The 19840-nt window shown below is 42.9% G+C and overlaps 1 protein-coding gene across 2 annotated transcripts in view; it reads right to left on the bottom strand.

Moving 5' to 3' along the window:
• The window catches only part of ZNF683 (zinc finger protein 683), a 37966-nt gene that overhangs the window by 10825 nt on the left and 7301 nt on the right, over positions 1-19840 (bottom strand). The window contains exons 2-3 of one of the 2 annotated variants that reach the window (XM_061596610.1): positions 11209-11422; positions 5679-5798 (exon numbers count right to left, since the gene is read on the bottom strand). In XM_061596610.1, coding sequence (XP_061452594.1) covers positions 5679-5798; positions 11209-11367 — 279 coding nt within the window. In that variant the 5' untranslated portion in view covers positions 11368-11422. Of the gene's footprint in view, positions 1-5678; positions 5799-11208; positions 11423-19840 lie in introns of those variants that run through there. The other variant, XM_061596611.1, reaches the window with a different exon arrangement.

Raw genomic sequence — 19840 nt, 5'->3', positions numbered from 1 at the left:
GGGTGGGATATAAATCAAATAATAAATAAAAATAAAAATACCAAACTCCAGTAATAGGAGGGATGAAAGAGGACTTCTGAATACAGATTTACCATCTTATCTGCAGTTTGAGGTCTTCATGGAGGGGTGTATTTCAGTTTGCATGATAGAATGCATCTTCATATTATAAATAAATCCCTGCACATAGGGATCAGTATCTGCATAATAAGATTACTATTATGGGGAATTTGTGACCCTCCATATGCCAAGTGCATAAATATACAATACAACATAAAATCCATATATGTAACAACATATTGCTTTAACATTCTAATAAAGAAATATGATGTTTGTAAATCACTTAGTAACATAAATCAAGCTCTTCAGAACATTCTGCCCACATAACTCCTGTCACAATCTCTCATTTTCATCAAGCACTCACACCCATATACACAATCATTGCACTCATACCCAGGGTTTTCCTTGTCTTGTTTTATGACACATCCTTTCATCAATCCTTGTTGTTGTTGTTATGTGCCTTCAAGTCGATTTCGACATGGTGACCCTATGAATCAGTGACCTCCGAAAGCATCTGTCATGAACCACCCTGTTCAGATCTTGTAAGTTCAGGTCTGTGGCTTCCTTTATGGAATCAATCCATCTCTTCTTTGGCCTTTCTCCTTTCCTACTCCTTTCTGTTTTTCCCTGCATTATTGTCTTTTCTAGGGAATCATGTCTTCTCATGATGTGTCCAAAGTATGATAACCTCAGTTTCATCATTTTGGCTTCTAGTGACAGTTTTGGTTTAATTTGTTCTAACACCCAATTGTTTGTCTATTTCACCGTCCATGGTATGCGCAAAGCTCTCCTCCAACACCACATTTCGAATGTTAATTTTTCTCTTATCTGCTTTTGTCACTGTCCAACTTTCACATCCATACATAGAGATCGGGAATACCATGGTCTGAATGATCCTGACTTTAGTGTTCAGTGATACATCTTAGCATTTGAGGACCTTTTCTAGTTCTCTCATAGCGGCTCTCCCCAGTCCTAGCCTTCTTCTGATTTCTTGACTATTGTCTCCATTTTGGTTAATGACTGTGCCAAGATATTGATAATCCTTGACAAGTTCAATGTCCTCATTGCCAACTTTAAAGTTACATAAATCTTCTGTTGTCATGACTTTAGTCTTTTTGAAGTTCAGCTGTAGTCCTGCTTTTGTGTTTTCCTCTTTAACTTTCATCAGCATTCATTTCAGATCATTACTGGTTTCTGCTAGTAGTATGGTATCGTCTGCATATCTTAAATTATTGATATTTCTCCCTCCAATTTTCACACCTCCTCCTTCTTGGTCCAATTCTGCTTTCCGTATGGTATGTTCTGCATATAGATTAAACAAGCGGAGTGATAAAATACACCCCTGTCTCACACCCTTTCCGATGGGGAACCAATTGCTTTCTCCATCTTCTGTCCCTACAGTAGCCTCTTGTCCTGAGTATAGGTAGTGCATCAGAACAATCAGATGCTGTGGCACCCCCATTTCTTTTAAAGCATTCCATAGGTTTTCGTGATCTATACAATCAAAGGCTTTGCTGTAATCTATAAAACACAGGGTGATTTCCTTCTGAAATCCCTTGGTCCATTCCATTATCCAACATGTTTGCAATGTGATCTCTGGTGCATCTTTTTTCTAAATCCAGCTTGGACATCTGGCATTCACTCCATATATGGTACGGGCCTTTGTTGTAGAATCTTGAGCATTACTTTACTTGCATGGGATATTAAGGCAATAGTTCAATAATTGCTGCATTTCCTGGGGTCCCCTTTCTTTGGAATTGGGATGTTATATTGAAGGCTTCCAGTCTGTGGGCCATTGTTTTCTATATTTGTGGACAAATTTTTCTCAAACATTGGATAGATTCCATCTCAGTAACTTGTAGCAACTCAATTGGTATGCCATCTGTTCCTGGTTATTTGTTTCTTCCAAGTATTTTAAGTGCAGCTTTCACCTCACATTCTAAAATTTCTGGTTCTTCATCATACGGTTCCTCCATGAATGAATGTCATCGTTGCATCTCTTTTATAGAGTTCTTCAATGTATTGCTTCCATTTTCCATTTATTTCATTTCGATCAGTCAGTGTGTTACCCTGTTGATTATTCAACAACCCTGTTTCTTGTTTTAAATTTCCCTTTGATTTCTCTAATCTTTTGGAATAGGGCTCTTGTTCTACCTTTTTTATTATCCTCTTCTATTTCTGTACAATAACCATTCAGCACTGGTTAGGCGTCATCCAGTTCTGGTCTCCGCACTTCAAGAAGGATGCAAACAAACTGGAACAGGTTCAGAGGAGGGCAACAAGGATGATCAGGGAACTGGAAACAAAGCCCTATGAGGAGAGACTGAAAGAACTGGGCATGTTTAGCCTGGAGAAGAGAAAACTGAGGGGAGATATGATAGCACTCTTCAAGTACATGAAAGGTTGTCACACAGAGGAGGGTCGGGATCTCTTCTCGATCATCCCAGAGTGTAGGACACAGAATAATGGGCTCAAGTTGCAGGAAGCCAGATTTCAGCTGAGCTCTCTGACACTGGAGGCATTCAAGAGGCAGCTGGACAGCCATCTGTCGGGAATGCTTTGATTTGGATTCCTGCATTGAGCAGGGGGTTGGACTTGATAGCCTTATAGGCCCCTTTCACCTCTGCTATTCTATGATTCTAGTAGTTCTCTTTGTCCCTACATACTAGTCACTGTATTATTACATGTAGGGTTCTAACAATAGCAGCCAGCAAACTGTTGGAGCCGGAGTCCAACAACATCTGGAAGGCCACAGGTTCCCCAGCCCTACGTTATACTAATAGCAAACTAAATTCTCCAAGTGAGGATTTTTATGAAGCCAAAATGGCACCTTCCAGGGTTTATTCTAAGCTTTCCCCCTACTGCACAAGCAGCCAGCACACTGCCTGCCCCCAAACTAGTAAAGTAGTCCAATAATATACTATTAATTTAAGGTTGTGATTTTAAAGGAACCAGTATTTGTCTTCATTTTCTAATTCTTTTTATCTATTTCTTTTTCCTTTTTTCTATTTCTTTTTTTAGAAACTACCTAGCTCCTTATTAAATCCCATATGCCCAACTGCACAAAACCTTATGACAGACTGCACCAGGTTCATAAACTCTGGCTCCATCCACCCACAAGAGGCAGGTATTGACAGAGTTGCAGGAACCCCAAGATTTGCAGATTTCCATTTAGAAGGGGGAAAAACCCTAAGGGAGGGGTGGAGGGAAACCTCAGGATGTCCCAATGCGGACCCAGTATACTCAGTGGCCATATTATTTATTTATTTAAAACATTTGTATACTGCTTTTCACTGGGTGACTTGGGGGGAGATAAAAACTGGGTGGGAAAAGAAAAGGGAATGGAATGCTGTGTCCTAGAAAAGGGTCTGGCTGGTTGGCACCCTGAGCAGGAGCACTCCACACTGCAACATTTTGTTGCAGATCCCACTTGTAGGATGCTCTGCCTGAGCGCATGCACTCTAACTGGGGACACTTCACTTCCAGATGATCTGTTTATTGATCATTCATCCTGATATTTTGCCCCATAAGGGTTGTAGGGAGATTAGAAAATGTCAGCTGTCATGAACTGCTGCCAGTTCACACCAGGACTCAGTTTCCAAGCCCAAGGCAATTGATCCTGGCCAGGCACAACCCGTGTCTCCCTTACCAGGGCTGAGTAAACCAACAACAACCCAGCAAGGTAGGTAGACTGCCACCACCCCTTAAACTGGTCACCCACTCTGGGCCAAGGGAAAACCCAAAGTGCCAGAAATAGACCCTGCAAGGATTCCAAAAGACAAGAGCCAAAGATACACTCTTTGTCTTGGAGCCTTCAGGCAAAATACCCAAATATACGGTAATCCGTGGCTAATTGGCCAAGGTGCTGGATTCAGAGCCAATTCCCCCTGAAATTAACACACACTGGTAAATAAAATGTAGCTTTATCAGAATAAAATATAATTGCAAAAAGTATAGCAGCAAAATAGTTCCTTAAACCAAACACCCCCAAGGGCTAGGTAACATACAGAGAGAGTTCAAATTGTATATTGGTTTTAATTGTATATCAGATGTTTTACTTGTTGTGAACCGCCCAGAGAGCTTCGGCTATGGGGCGATATATAAATTAAATAAATAAATAAACACAAAGCTGTCTAGCCTAATCTATACTCACAATAGAGGTAAACCAGCAGAGTAACATCATGGTTCCACATCTCCCCAGAGATGTATAGCCTGGATAGCAGGTGGAAAATGGAACCCCAACATCAGGTAGCACCAAAGAACACTGGGGAACAAAAACCCAAGATCTGGATCCTATTCTTATGGGAAATGCCCAGCAACAGCCAGGAATTAATTGGACAATCAGGGGGCTTTCTGATGATGAAATCTTCTGGAGCTTTCGTGCCTAACGGTCACACACTCACCAACCTTCCTAGGCCGATTGGCCTTGAAGTACCAGTCTCAACTGATAAGCAGGTGTTCTTGCTTGTAGCCTAATTATCTAGATTCAGTTGTGAGAAGTGCAATCTCATGGCCTCTCAGAGGCCCCATATCAGGCAAGATGTTCCCCCCCCACACAATTCCTTGCCTCAGAACCATTTTAGTTTTTAATGTTTGAAACCTGATTTGTTTGCGGAGAGGATATACAAAGCTGTGTCAAGCTAGTGTTATTCCACACTTTCTAGTATATTTTCCCATCACCTTCTTTATCACAAAAAGTCAGGGTTTTTGGGTGGAAGGAGTGCGTTTGTTGTGCAAGAGTGCCAAACCAACTTGAATTGTGCAACCTGAATTTGTTGGTATGTGATTGAGTCCCACCCAAAAATGGCAACAGGTTGGAAATGCCCTGGGAAGCACATATGTTCCGTAACTAGCACCAGCTTTATTATGGAGCCTGACTACTAGTGATGGGTGAATGGCCCAAGCCAGACCACTGTTTGAAGATCAGAAATAGGGATGAGTGAGAATTTTACTAAAATCAAACTTGGCACTCGGCTTCCCAATAGTTTGTATGTTTGCTGTCTTCAAGGACTGATTTTGGATGCTGCAAGCTTCTGTGGCTTTTCCTAACACTGGATTTTTGCTAACGTGAAACTGACTTTGCCAAAATGGTAAAAGTAGAAGATAGGGGAAAATAAATGAACATTGAACGAATCTATCTGCCAGTTCAACAGAATGTGATCAAACCAACACCAACAAGTGAATCCCATTCCTACACAGATGACCCTCATAGCTCTAGGCCAGATCCACACAAATTGCTTAAGGTACCAGAATTCTAAGGAATCACACGTTTTGCTGTATGGGGCAGTAGCCTCACCCAGAAGGTCTGTTCTCTTGTTGGCATGTATAGTTCACTAGTAGCCTTGTATCTAGTGTTGCTTGGGAATTCAAAGAAACCAAAATATCCTTGCAGTTTTGAAAGGTTCAGCCTGCCACCTTGATTCAAAATGGTGTTCAATTGTATCCAAACATAGAAGAAAGCCAGCTCCTTGCTGTTAAGAACCATCATGCAAAATCTGGTTGCGATATCTTAAGAGGTGCCCAAATGCAAAATGAATAGACAAACAAACAACTTTCCAAAAGACAGAGTAGATTTATCTGGACAAAAGGGAGCCATTAGGTGTTCTGCAGAGGCTACTCACTCTCCAGTAGTGTTTCCAGTCCATGTTTTTTGGAATATTCTGTCTGGTGTAGACTTTCCCAACCAATGGTCCAAAGCGTGTGCCTTGTGGGATGTACTCTCTGGTGATCACAGCCATTACCTGCAGAAGCACCAAAACTATGTCAGTGCAGGTTAAGCTCCTGTTCCTCCTTTCCTTCACTTGTACCCTCTAATATTTGGCAGAAATTATAAACATATCCTTTATATAAGTTGTGTCTGGTGCCCATTGGGAATGATAGAGCAAAGACTGGGAGGCAAATGACAAGCAGAACCAGATCCAATGACAGGCAGAGGTAACTAATTCTACTTTTGTGCCAATCCTCTTACCTCCTGGAGTTCTACATAGACAACACTGAGACTAAGGAGGAGGAAGCTGACAGTAGGGATGGGATAATCTGTCAATTTCAATTCTCTCATTTTTCTAATCTTAACTTCAGTTCTGCACATTTCTGCAGCAATTTGCAATTTAAAAAAAATCATGCAAATTCTTCAGCATTTTAGTGTGAATTTCTCCTAATAAATATATTTTTGTATGCAGTTTTGACCAATGTACACATTTTTGCACACTTTCCCCTAATATATGCATTTTTGTAAACATTGCTTGGTTGGAGAATTTCATCGCAAAATAGGATAAGTGCAAATTTTGAAGGATGCCTGTGTTTCGGAAAGTGCAAATTTGATAGATTCAGCTTTAAATGCGAACTGAACTGAATTTCTCCCTCATCCCTAGCTGACAGGCAGTGCCAACTCCTGCACTAGTTGTAAGTAAGAAGGCAGGTGGGGCCAACTTAGGGTAGTTGGTGGGGCAGTGTCCCACTTGCCCTAATGCAGCTGCCTCTGCTGCTTTATATCAAGAGAAAGTGGCTTACAAGAGCCCTGCAGTGTATTCCTCTATTAATACTGCAGAACAAGAGGTGAGGCTGAGTTTTGCAGGTGACAGAAAAGATCAGTCTTCTTCAACCATCCCCACAAACGTCCTCTCAGCCTAAATCAAGTATCCAGTTGCATACAGGAGCCTTCTTCTCCATTTACTTGTATGCAACCACATTGCATTTTAAAAAACTTTTTAAAAAAATAAACCTTTTTTTTTCCAAATCACATTTCCACATAAAATGAGGCTTGAGTCAGAAACCATTAACCCCTCTCTTTGCTGCTCATTCTCTATGCATTGCATACTGCTGCCGCATCACAACTGCCCTGAAATTCTTGGTTTCTGCATTGCTTTGTATGGGCAGTTCTCATTTCCACTGCAGGGAAGAAAAAAATAGAGGCTCACAGAAGTCTGCGGCCCGTATGAATTCTAAAAATCTATGGATTACTCTTTGAAGTTGATTCTAGATGTGTTGCTTAACCACCATTCTAGGTGTGTTGCTTCTGCTTCCCCCTGGTGGCCTCTCAAGAATGTGAACATGCCCAAAGCAAAAGACCTTTGCTCTGTGTTTGGAGATGATTTGGTTGGTCTGTAGCCAGAATCACAAATTCACATATCCTCCTGCTGTGCAGCTGGGCGTTGGCATGGGTGGGTTGGTGATAGGACTCTATGCTTCCTCCTGTGCATCCTTCTCCAACCTAGTGCCCTCTGGATGTTTTTGGACTACAACTCCCATCAGCCCCAACCAGCACGTGCTGGCTAGGGCTGATGGAAATTGTAGTCCAAAATATCTGAAGAACACTAGGTTGGTGAAGGCTGCTCCTATGGATGTTTGAAATTGGCAGCCACAGTTTTCCATTGAGCAGTGTGTATGAAGAGAAGGCAAAAGAAACAGCAGTGAAAGATTTAATGCCTTCCTGGCTGGGCCCCTGGATTTAGCTGAAGAGATGAGTAACATCTTTAGAGCAGCAGAGTTAATCTGGAGGTGCCCCCACACAGCCTTCCGTACAAAGTAGAGTACAAAATTTCACAGAAGACAGTTTTCAGAGGAAAAGTTTTTTCTTTTTCTCATTCACTTAAGGAAAAGAAGGTCATGCTGGAGAATTTTCTCTGAATATTCTCTACCATATCTATATGTCTATATTGTTATAGGATAGGGGGGTTGGTCTGGTTGATGTCTTTGGATACCTTCCAGGCCTGTCAAGTACCTGATTTACATGTCTGAAGACCTGGTCAAGAGCAGATATGCAAGGAAGGCAAGTGCCGTGCTGCAGTCCAGGCATACTGGGCTCAAGGCTGGAAGTGGGGGGGGAGGGCAAGCAAGGTGAGGGGCAGGTGGTGCCCTGCATGACCCACAGAACCAGTTTGTGAGAGGCCTCAGCATTGCTACTGTGAGGCCTCCCTTTCCTCCAGCTCACGTGCTGGGGGAGAGGAAGGAAGTTCAGCAGGCGAGACCTGGCAGAGAGTAGGGGGAGGAGAGAGGTGCCTTGGCAACCCTGGGAAAGGGGAGGGGAGGAGTTGGCACACAAAGCGCACAGGGGCAGAGCCCCTAGTGCCCCCAATAAAATCATATATCCTAAAGACACCACAGTTTCCAGTGACCTTCATTCAAAGGAAACCAAACCCTGGGTAAGTGCTGGGACCCTGGAGTCTCCCACTGCTTGGAGATTGAGGTGCATGCAACAATATAGCTCAGTGGTGCAGCCAGTAGCAGACAGAGGCACTCACCTGATCCCCAGTTGCTTACCGGGAAGTAGAGAGGGAAGGGAGTGGCAGCATCAAGGTCAGCACAGTGCAAATGCACCTGCATAAACCCTGGATTGGCCCTGTCAGTGCATATGCACCACGCTGACCTTGCCACCACTGCCCCTATGCCAACCAGTAAGCAGCAGCAATGTGACCAGCCAGGGGTCAGATGAGCACCACTGCCCTGCCACACCATCTGCTACTGGGTAGAGCATCTGCTTTGCATACCAAAAGTCCCATATTCAATCCCTGGTATTCAATCCCAGGTAGGCCTGGAAAAATTTCCCTGTCTGAAGCTCTGGAGAGCTGCTGCCAGTCAGTGTGGACAATACTGAGTTAGATGGAATGGTCTGACTCAGTATAAAGGGAGCTTCCTTTTTTCCTATTCCTCTTCTCTCCCAAGCACACAAAATTCTCTGAAGACTTTGGGGTCTGGGGCATTGTGGGGGATGCAGGATGGTGGCCAGATTGTCAACACAGTTTCTGCTATTGAAACTTGCAGCAGCAAAACAAGATAAAAAACTTTAGGAAAAAAGAAAGAAGCTGTGCGACTGCCAGTGCTAATGGTGAGCACCATGCCTGAGAAACTGTTGGAGAATTTCTCCTCTCCCCGGAGAAACTTGGTGAAATGGTTCTTCCCCAATTTCAGTGTCCACTAATAGGGTGGAGAATTGTGGAGAATTGTGAGAGGCCATCTGCATTCAGTTCTAGCACAAGCGTACTGCTTCCTCTTGTGGGATGAGTTATGGGAAATTCATTCCCCAAATTTGCAACATACATGGACCAGAAAAAGCCAGTTATGGAAGATGTTGATTGTCAAGTGCCTGTGCTGTCATCAACACACCTTTTCCCAATCCTCAGAACTCTTTTGCAACCATTAAAAAATGTGGTTGCTTTTAATATGGTGAAAGACAGACATGTAAAGCTGGTAGCTGGTGCTTGCAAAACCCAGTGCCTTTGCGAGCACTGCTGTGATTGTCAGTGCTTGCGAAGACACAGGGCTTTGCAAGCACTGATGACAAGCTGATAATCAGTGCTTGCAAAGTGCTGTGCCTTTGCCCATGTGGGCAAGGAAAATGGATCACCTGCTATGATTGTATTATCAGGTAACTGACAGGGAGGCAGTCCCCAGTGGGATTCAGTTCCCCATTTTGATGTACATGGAAAAGAATGATAAGATGCCACTTTGGAAGGAAAGACAGACAGAAAAAGGAAAGAGGATGAGGCTATGAATGGCTACTAGCTAGGTCTGGAATCTGCTTCTGGTTGCCGATCCAAGCCAATTACGGTGGACCTGCAGCCTGTTCAGTCTTGTGCCTGCTCATTTTTGCCAACATTTATTAATTATATTTGATTCCCCCACAACTGCAAGGGTGGACTGACATTTTAGAGTTTAACACTACAGAGATTAAAAGCCAAGCCTAGAGAGAGACTTCAAATTTTCTATGCTTGCCAATCAATCTCTGTAGTAGTAACTCTTAAAATGCCCTCCACCAGGACCATCAGTAGCTAGCAGTAGATACAAAGCTGTGGGGGGAGAGAAATGGGTCAGGAGGAGCCCTGGGCCCGCAATGCAACTAATGCAGCTAGCAACAACCCACCCCACACAATAGGAACAGTGGCTCTCCTGCCCCAAATCCTCCAGCTCCACCAGTTTCGAGGGAAAGTCTCTGGAGGTGCCCTTTAACTTGGCCTTTAGGTTCCCTCAGGTCATATCACCAGTGGGATGATGTCACAACTTAGCAAAGAAAACCGCAGTGGGGTTGGTTCCTCCTGTGCCTTAAGAGCTGGAGCAAAGGGAAAGAAATTGCCTTCTCTCTCACTCTTAGGAGGAGGCCCCATGCAGCCATCTCTCTCTCTCTCTTTCTCCACTGCCACCTGGGCCAAGGAATGCTCCCTATGCTTGTCCACCCCCAACTCCAGCCTCTTCCTCCTCTCTTCCCTGCTTTCTCCATGCAAGACCTACATTTCTGCACCCCACCCTCCCCACGGTGCAGTCCGGCGTTGGGGAAATCCAGTGTTGGAGAAAATCCACTCAGGTCCTAGGCAAGCATACTCTCTTCACACACAGAGCAAGCATGTGATCTTTTGAATAATCTGGTAGCAAATCCAAAGGAAGGTGAATTCTCACCTATCCCTACTACTACATAAATGCCAGGTGAATTTGCCAGGGATTTCCAGACAAAGTTCTTCTGCCATTCCAGTGAAGACCTGCCACAGTCTGTGCTCATACACAGGGGTGGCTGGGGCGGCTGGGGCAGGGGGACTGGCAGAGGTGCAGAACAGGGAGTTGATGCTCATCAAATCTAGAGTGGGTGAGGTGGGAAGAGGGAAGCAGGGCCGTAGCTGAAAGGGAGCAATGAAGGATAGCTTTGTCTCTTGAATGCATGGGTGAATATGCCAATTATGGTTCATCTCAGTTTCTTGTTTTTCTAGTCTTCAGTTCTCCACATTTCCACCTCAATTTGTGATTTGTTTTAAAAACCCTCATGAAAAAGCATCAACATATTTGTGGGAATTTCTCCAACTATACACATTTTTATATGCAATTTTGCATAATACTCACATTTTTGCAAAGCAATTCCCCCTAATATTATACATTTTTGAATGTTATTTTCACTAATATATGCACACTTGACTGTAACATATACATTCTTGCACACATTACATGACAGGAGAACTGCATTGCAAAATCTGGAGAAGTGCAAATCTTGAAGGATAGCTGCGTTTTGGTTCGTGGAAAGTGGAAAGGCAAGTTTGCCTTTAAATGCCAACTCTATGTAATTTCTCCCCTATCCCTACTTGCTTGGGATATGCAAGAGGAAGGGGCACAGATCTAAGCCTAGGGGACCACACAGCTAAAGGTCCACCCTGGGCTGGTTGCTGGTGCTACCTGGTTGGTGCTGTTGTGCTGGAAGGCCAGGTTCCGGGGCAAAGAGGCTTGGGCCCGTGAAAGGTTGGAGTGTGAGTTGTACGGCTGGTCTGTTACAATGTAGGTACATTGTTCCTCAAAAGCCAGTTCTCTCCACGGTATCCTGGTCTCTTGTTTCATCCTTCTCCTCTCAGTTTAACCACAGTATGGAGAGCAGAGCCTGGAATAAGAGTGGCTGGGGATACAGGAACACATGGTTAAGTCCAGGTATTTGGGGCCCTGTGACGTTCCTGGGAGTCACATGTTCTGCCCACTAATATTGTCTCTTTCTTCAATTATGTGTTATTTAGGGTGGCAGTCAATGCTAGTCCTTCTCAGAGTAGATCCATTGAAGTTGTCATGTTTTATTTATTTATTTATTTATTTATTTATGAAATGTCTATGCCACCCTTCCTCCTAAAAGGAGCCCAGAGGAGCAAACAAAAACACTAAAAATACTCTAAAACACCATAAAAACAAAAGACTTTAAAACATATTGAAACAAAACATCTGTAAAAGCTTATTAAAACAAAGCATCTTTAAAAACATATTAAAAAACACCTTTAAAAACTTTTTTTTAAAAAAGCTTTAAAAATAACTTTAAAAGCAATTCTAATACAGACACAGACTGGGATAAGGTCTCTACTTAAAAGGTTTGTTGAAAGAGGAAGGTCTAATATTTAAGGGGAGGAAATTCCAAAGGATAGATGCCACAACACTAAAGGTCTGCTTCCTATATTGTGCGGAACAGACCTCTGGATAAGATGGTATCTGCAGGAGGCCCTCACCTGCAGAGCATAGTGATCAACTGGGTACATGAGGGGTAAGACGGTCTTTCATAATCAGCTGGCAATTACTGACATTTTCTTTAAAACCTAATCCCTCTTTAGAAATGATGAAATGCTTTGCCACAGCAATTTCCTTGTGAAAGGGAGTTCCATAGTTTAGCTTTCCTCAAGTTAAGAACAGCCATTGGCTCTGGATATATTGTGACTTAGCCTCTCCAACTGAGAGTACTGCTGATCAAGAGGCTCTAACTGAAGAAGACCTTTTATTTTATATTTCCCTCTGCAACATCCTTCTCAAAGTATTTTTACTCATCTCCTATCATTTCTTCTCCTTTTCCCCTTTCACACTTAAAATGGCATTTTGTGGCCTTGCCCCTTTTTTACATTCACTTCTTCCTCCTCCAACACCGTCCTTTTCTTATGCCCTTCCTCTGTATTTCCAATTTACGATTAATATTTTTTTAAAAAAATATTAAGCTTTCATCTCTTTTCTCTCTCATCCCCTTTGAAGCACCTTTGGATGCTTCTACTTTTCCTCTCCCTCAGTCTGACAGTCCCTTTCACCCCACTTCTTCCCATACTCTATCCTCGTTCCCTCATTCTCAGCCAGCCTGTCTGTTGTGTGTTTGCTTTCTTTCTCTTTCTTTTATTCTCTCCAATTTTCTGTGTGCCAGTCTCATCTTCTAACTAACTCCAGTGGTGGCTGGTGCCCATTGTGACTGGTAGGGCGGAAGGCAGGGGGACCAAACGGTGGGTGAAGTTGGAGCCAATGACAGGCAGCACTAGACCCAATGACACACAGAGCCAGCTAATTCTCGTTTTGTCCCCATCCTCCTCTCTGCTGAGTTCTACAAGGGCAACTCAGACTAAGCAGAAAGAGGAGGAGGAAGAAGGTGATAGGCAGAGCCCCCACCCGGACTGGTTGTAAGAAAAGAGGTAGGTAGGTAGGGGCAGACTGAGGTTGGTGGGGCAGTGCTCCATTTGCCCTAATTGACTTGCCTCTCCCTCTTTATCCTCACAACAACTCTGTATCTGTAAGGTATATTATGTTGAGACAGGGGTCACCCTTGAGATCTTCCTGTGGGACCCACAAAGCCTCTGACCTTACAGCTCCCTCAGTCATGAGGTGGCATGGGTGGTTACCTTTTTCTCCCCAAAAAAGTACACAGGGCTGAAGGATGAAGTTGGAAGAGTGACACAGTTTCCCACTTCCTCTTTCAGCTGTATGTGCTTTTCAAGATACAGATCACTGGATCTAGCTTTTACCCAGATCCCTTGGAAAAATGAAGTTTGTGTGCACACTCTTTCTGTCTCAGGTGGTGGTGGGGGAGGAGCTGATCTGCGGGAGGGGTGAAAGAAGTGACAGGAGGGTGTGGTGCCCAAGGTGCTTGCATAAAAAATCAAAATGTCCCCACATGTCTAAAATGTTTGCTGAACCTCACATCAAGAGACAGGATAGGTACTCCACACCATACATTTAAAGCACATGGTGTCCCCCAAAGAATCCTGGGAACTGTAATTTGTTAAGAGTGCTGGGAACTGTAGCTCTGTGAAGCATAAACTATACTTCCCAGGATTCTTTAGGAGAAGCCATGTGCTTTAAATGTATAGTGTGGAAGTGACTATAGTGATTGGCCCAGGGTCATCCAGTAAGCTTCATGGCTGGGTAGGGATTTGAACTCAGGTCTCCACAGCCCTAGTTTGACTCTGTAACCATTATGTGTCATCTCTGATGCAGAACTACCTAGAAATCACTGATCTCTCTATGACTGATGAGAGACAGCACAGTAAAACCACCCCTGAAGGAATTGTTCTTTTGATGTGGAGATTGCTAGATAATGCCGCAGCGGAGACACTAATTCAGAACCTGTCAAGTTGTTTTCATGTTGAAAATGTCATGCCTTGAGCAACAAAAAGTGCTCTGTCATTTCCCTCCTCCCCATTTGTGGTGTCAGCTAAGAGGTCTGAGGTGGTTTCTTTTTACCACTCCAGAGGCAGCCTTCCCTCCAGCATTCTCATTGAAAATGGTTAAGAAGAAGCGGCAAGATTAGCATTCAGCAGAAAAAGTGATGAGGACTAAATAAATATGTAACTTTTCCAGTGAAAGATTGTGTAGGGAGGGAGGGGGCAGTGTGAGAATAGTTTGCAGGCTTCTGAGCCATGTTGAGCAAACTGTTAAGGAAAATTTTAACAGAGAAAGTAATTATTCAGTGTCTAAATTTTTTCAAGAACAGAAATAATACTGCTTAGAATATTTCAAACATTCAAAATTCCTTCGCAAACAATGTTTCAGTCATTTTAGGGCTGGGCTGGCCCTACCATTAAACAGAGTGAGGCAGCTGATTTTGGGGTGATATGAAAAGGTAACAGGTTGTTAGCTATTAAATGGATGATGATGATGACAGGGTTTTCTGCCTCAGGAGCCCAAATATCTTGACTATTAAAGATGGTCGTTTTTGTTTGCATTTTAATGAGAAACTAGCTGATTTTCATTCCTGAACTAATTCATGAATTGAAATGCAGCCATACTTTGAAATTTGCAGTGCAGTTCTCCAACCAACCAATGTGAAAAAAATACATATAACTAGGGGAAAATATAAAAATACATATATTCATGAAAACAACATACAAAACTGCTTCATATTCAGGAAAATTTCTTGCAAAAATGCATACATTAGTTAAAACCACACACAAAAATGTGTTGACTAGGAAAAATTAGCAATAAAAATGCTCACAGATTGTTGCGGAAATGTGGAGTACTGAATTTAAGACTGGAAAAATAAGAAACTGAAATTGAGAGATTTGTCCATCCCTGGGTATCATGCACCTAATGGGGTGAGGGTGGGGGAGATGAGAAAGTGCCATTCATTGTCCCACCTCAGGTGGCAAATTGCCTCAGACTAGTCTCAGACTCCATTTAAGGCAGCTTAAAAAAAACCCCACCAAAAAACCCACTTGGCAATCCTCCCCCTCTCCCACTGCAAGTTCGTAGGGTCACTTCACAGATGAGGTGCAAGGGAAACATTTTCAACCTTAGAGTGTAGCCACCAATATGCACTGGTTGCTTGTTGTTGTTATTGTTACTAATTACCTGCCCTTCACCCTAAGGTCCCAGGGTCAATTCAAAGTGCTGGTTTTGACTTATAAAGCCTTACACGGCTTGGGACCACAATACCTGATGGAGCGCCTCTCCCGATATGAACCTACCCGTACACTACGTTCAACATCAAAGGCTCTCCTTCAGGGACCCACCCAGAGAGAAGCCCGGAAGGTGCCAACAAGGAAATGGGCTTTCTCTGTGGTGGCCCCCAAATTATGGAATTCTCTCCCTGATGAGGTATGCCTGGCGCCAACATTGTTATTCTTTCGGCGCCAGGTAAAAACCTTCTTGTTCTCCCAGGCATTTTAACATTTTAATATCTACTTTTAACACCTACATCTATCACTCACAATCTTAATTTTAGTAATTTTAACATTAACATCTTAAACAGCTTCATATTTTAACTGATTTAATACGTTTTTATACTCTAATTTACCATTCTTGGGCGAGGTGATTGAGAGGGTGGTGGCTGCGCAATTACAGACACACTTGGAGGAAACGGATTATTTAGATCCATACCAATCGGGTTTTAGGACTGGTCATGGTACGGAAACAGCCTTGGTCGCTCTGGTAGATGATATGCGGAGGGCATTGGATAGGGGTGAATACACCTTCCTTGTCCTCCTGGACCTCTCAGCGGCTTTCGATACCGTTGACCACGGTATCCTTTTAAACCACCTAGAGGGATTAGGAATAGGAGGCACTGTCTTGCAGTGGTTCTGTTCCTATCTCTCGGATAGGCAGCAACAGGTGGCATTGGGAGATGAGGTTTCAGACCCTTGGCCTCTTCATTGTGGAGTGCCACAGGGTTCTATCCTCTCTCCCATGCTATTCAACATCTATGTGAAACCGCTGGGAGCAATCATCAGGAGTTTTGGGTTGCAATGCCATCAGTACGCAGATGACACTCAGCTCTATCTCTCCTTTAAGTCCTCACTGGAGTTGGCTGTGAATACCATGTCCAAGTGCCTAGAATCCGTAAGTGGATGGATGGGAGAGAATAGGCTGAAGCTGAACCCCGACAAGACTGAGGTATTACTTGTGGGAGATAAAAGGAAGTTAGGAATTACTGACCTGATGCTTGATGGGGTAAGTTTACCCCTGAAGGACCAGGTCCGCAGTCTTGGGGTCATACTTGACTCCCAGCTGTCCATGGAGGCTCAGATTACAGCAGTGAGCCGGGCAGCTTGGTATCAATTACATCTGATACGGAGACTGCGTCCCTATCTTCCTGTTCACCTGCTCCCTCAGGTGATACATGCCCTGGTCTCCTCTTGCTTAGACTACTGCAATGCGCTCTACGTGGGGTTACCCTTGAAAACGGTCCAGAAATTACAGCTGGTACAGAACGCGGTGGCACGCTTGATTACGCATAGCCGTCGCTGGGATCATATCACCCCAGTGTTATTAGATCTTCACTGGCTACCAGTTGTCTACCGGGCCCAGTTCAAGGTGTTGGTGTTGACCTTTAAAACCCTGTACAGTTTCGGCCCAGTATATCTGAAGGAACGCCTCCAGAATCACCGATTGTGCCGCCTGACGAGATCAGCCTCGCAAGACCTTCTCTCGGTCCCACCGGTGAGAACAGCTAGGCTGGACGGACCAGAGAGAGGGCATTCTCTGTTGTGGTCCCCACCCTCTGGAACTCTCTCCCTTTCGATCTCAGACATGCTCCCTCCCTGTCCAGCTATCGCCGAGCCTTGAAGACCTGGCTGTTCAGGCAAGCCTACAAGATTGGGACAGATTAATTTATGTTCTGAATTAATGAATGGTTTTTTAGCTTAAAATTTAATTATGTTGATCTATACGTATTGTTTTTATTCTTGTTGTTCGTTGCCTAGAGTGTCCCTAACCCGGACAGATAGGCGGCTGAAAAATAAAATTTATTTTATTATTATTGGTAACATTTTAGGATTGTGTCTGTCGTGTCCATGTGTTTAACTATGTTTAGTTATTTTGTTATATTGTTTCAATGTGTTTGATATATGTTTTTAATTGTATACTGGATGTTTTTATGCTGTAAACCGCCCAGAGAGCTTCGGCTATTGGGCGGTATAGAAATGTAATAAATAAATAAATAAACTATGTAAAGTACAACATTAAAAACAGTTTAAAATAATTTACAATCACAAGAATAGTGTGGGTCGGAAAAATATACATCGGAATTGTCAAAGGGCAAAGAGGTGTGTCTTCAGCATTTGACAAAAAACTGTATCGTGAAGGTGCCATATGCACCTCTGTGGAGAGCCACAACTGAGGGGCTGCCACAAAGAATGTCCTCTGCCCCTCCCCCTGAGCTTCTGATCACAAATGTAAAGTGGCACAACAGACACTTGTATGTTTGCTGCTTAGGGCAAACTGCACACCTTTTTCCTTCCACTCAAGTGGTAGCTATGTATAAAAATTACCCTGTGGAAAGCTATTGTGTTGCATCCTGAGATACAAGAAGGTCTGGTCCTGCCAGTGGGCAGAGGGGGTCAGCCTACCCAAGCAGCTGATTTTGGTTGTGATGAAAGGGCAGAGACTTGTTAGATGTTTCATTTATAACTATGTCATTTTTATTGCCAAGTGGTGGAAGCACTTATGGGATTTTCTACCTCAGATGCCACAATAACTTGGCCAGCCTTGAGTACTATGTATCATGACTTGCGGCGGAGGCATTTGCTACTCCAGCCTCAGGCAGCAAAATACATTTGGCAGTCTCACTTTACAACAGCTCTATAAGGCTTACCAGTTTTATTATCATATTGCAAATTAGGGCAGGGCAGGATGGATTTGACCTTGAGACACTTTTCAGCTCACAGTACAACCCTGTGCATGTCTATTTAGAAATAAGCCCCTCAGAATTTAATATAGCTGTCTTCCAAGTAAGTGGGTACAGGATTATCACTGGGCTCCTGCTGGGAGGAAGGGCGGGATACAAATTAAATAATAAATAAAATAATAAATAAAATTAAATATTATTAAATAATAAATAAATATTTAAGCAGCATGCCCAAGGCTATGGTGGTGAGTCTCTATAAACTGAGATCTTTAGACCAAAAAAACTGGCTCTTCCTAAAGTAGTGTTTTGGGTTATTCAGGAGGTGGAATTATATACCAATGATGAAACAGTCAGTGGGTTCATAACATTGTAGGGCTGCAAATGTCTTCCAAGTTATGTTGGATGCTTTCAGTTGAAAAGAAAACAAGATACTGTAGTACACTGTTCTTCAATCTTGTACACTGAGTACACTGTTCTTCAATCTTGGGTCACCATATGTTGTTGGACTCCAACTCCCATCAATCCCAGCTAGCATAGCCAATGGCCAAGGATGATGGGAGCTGTAGTCCAACAGCATCTGGGGATTCAAGACTGAAGAACAGTGGACATACAGGAGTCCTTTTATTCTCTTTCAAGAAAACTAAAAATTGGGGCTTAGCCAATTTTATATGGTTCAGAAGAAGGGCAATTATCAGAAGAAGGCCACTTGTCTGCTTCCCTGGACTGGTATTTGTTTGAAAAACTGTGTGGAATATTTTTTACCCAAATAGGTTAACACTGGCTGGGGCAAGAAAGCACCTCAATTGCAAAAATCAATAGATTTGGTGAGAGGGTTTTCTTGGCTTGTTTTTTTGTTTACAGAATGAAAGTTGCCAATGGTCAATGACTGCAATTTGAGCATATTGTTTACTACTAAATTAGGAAAACTATATTGTAGGTCTACTTTTGGGTAAATTCTGCCATGTGAACAGTGACCCCTGAGTGAATCCCAACCCCATTTTCTTGGGAGAAGGTTTGTAATGTTTTGATATAAAGACTGATTGTAACAGGAAAAAAGATTTTCCTATCTAATGTGCTTATAGTATAGCAAATAAATATTTTATTCCAGTAGTTATATGCTCCACTAGCTGAGGTGGATTTCTTCTTAGTTTCAAAAGTATTTGTCCTAGTTCGATTATTATAGATTTTCAGATTTACTTGATCAAACACCATGTGCTGTTTGGCCCAGAGATATTATGGAGCCACCATAATATCTATGAGTCAAACAACACATGGTGTTTGGTCAAACATTTTTTTGTTATTGATATTTCATTGGGGTGTTGTTGTTAAATGCAGCTGTGTAGTCTGGAATCTGCCATGGAAGACCATTGCTGAAGATCTTCTTAACCTTTTTGCCTTTAGGTATCACTTAAAAAGGACCTTAACAGAAGTTTCCCTTCATAATAGAAGCTAAAGCTAAGCTACAATCACAAGCACAACATACAAGGAAATAAACCCATTGAGCTCTGTAAGACTTACTTCTGAAGTTCTAAGTAAGCAAATTCCAATATTAATAAAAAGATTCCAGTGACATTCTGTAGTCATTATAATTTGTATATCCCAGATCTTGGAAAAGTTACTTTTTTTGGACTACAACTCCCATCAGCCCACTCCAGTGGCCATGCTAGCTGGGGCTGATGGGAGTTGTAGTTTTAAAAAGTAACTTTTCCAAGCTCTGGTATATCCTCCTCCCATGTTTCTTTTCTTTTTTCCAGTGGGTCCACCATTTGTGTTGATAAGATGTCCTTCATACAGGTCTCAGCAAAACTTTTCCCACTGTTACAATTTTACCTTTAAGAGGCATGATGTGCTCTCAGGTATGACATAAACTCCTTGGCAAAGTAGGAGTGATGGAAGCCATGATGCTTCAGCACAGGGATGGGGAACCTGTGCCCTTCCAGTTGTTGTTGGACTCCAACTTTC

Source organism: Rhineura floridana, chromosome 15 (assembly GCF_030035675.1).
Source record: "Rhineura floridana isolate rRhiFlo1 chromosome 15, rRhiFlo1.hap2, whole genome shotgun sequence".
Classification (NCBI taxonomy): Eukaryota; Metazoa; Chordata; class Lepidosauria; order Squamata; family Rhineuridae; genus Rhineura; species Rhineura floridana.
The sequence above is the reverse complement of the archived record's forward strand: the minus strand, read 5'-3'. Positions and strand labels throughout refer to the sequence as shown.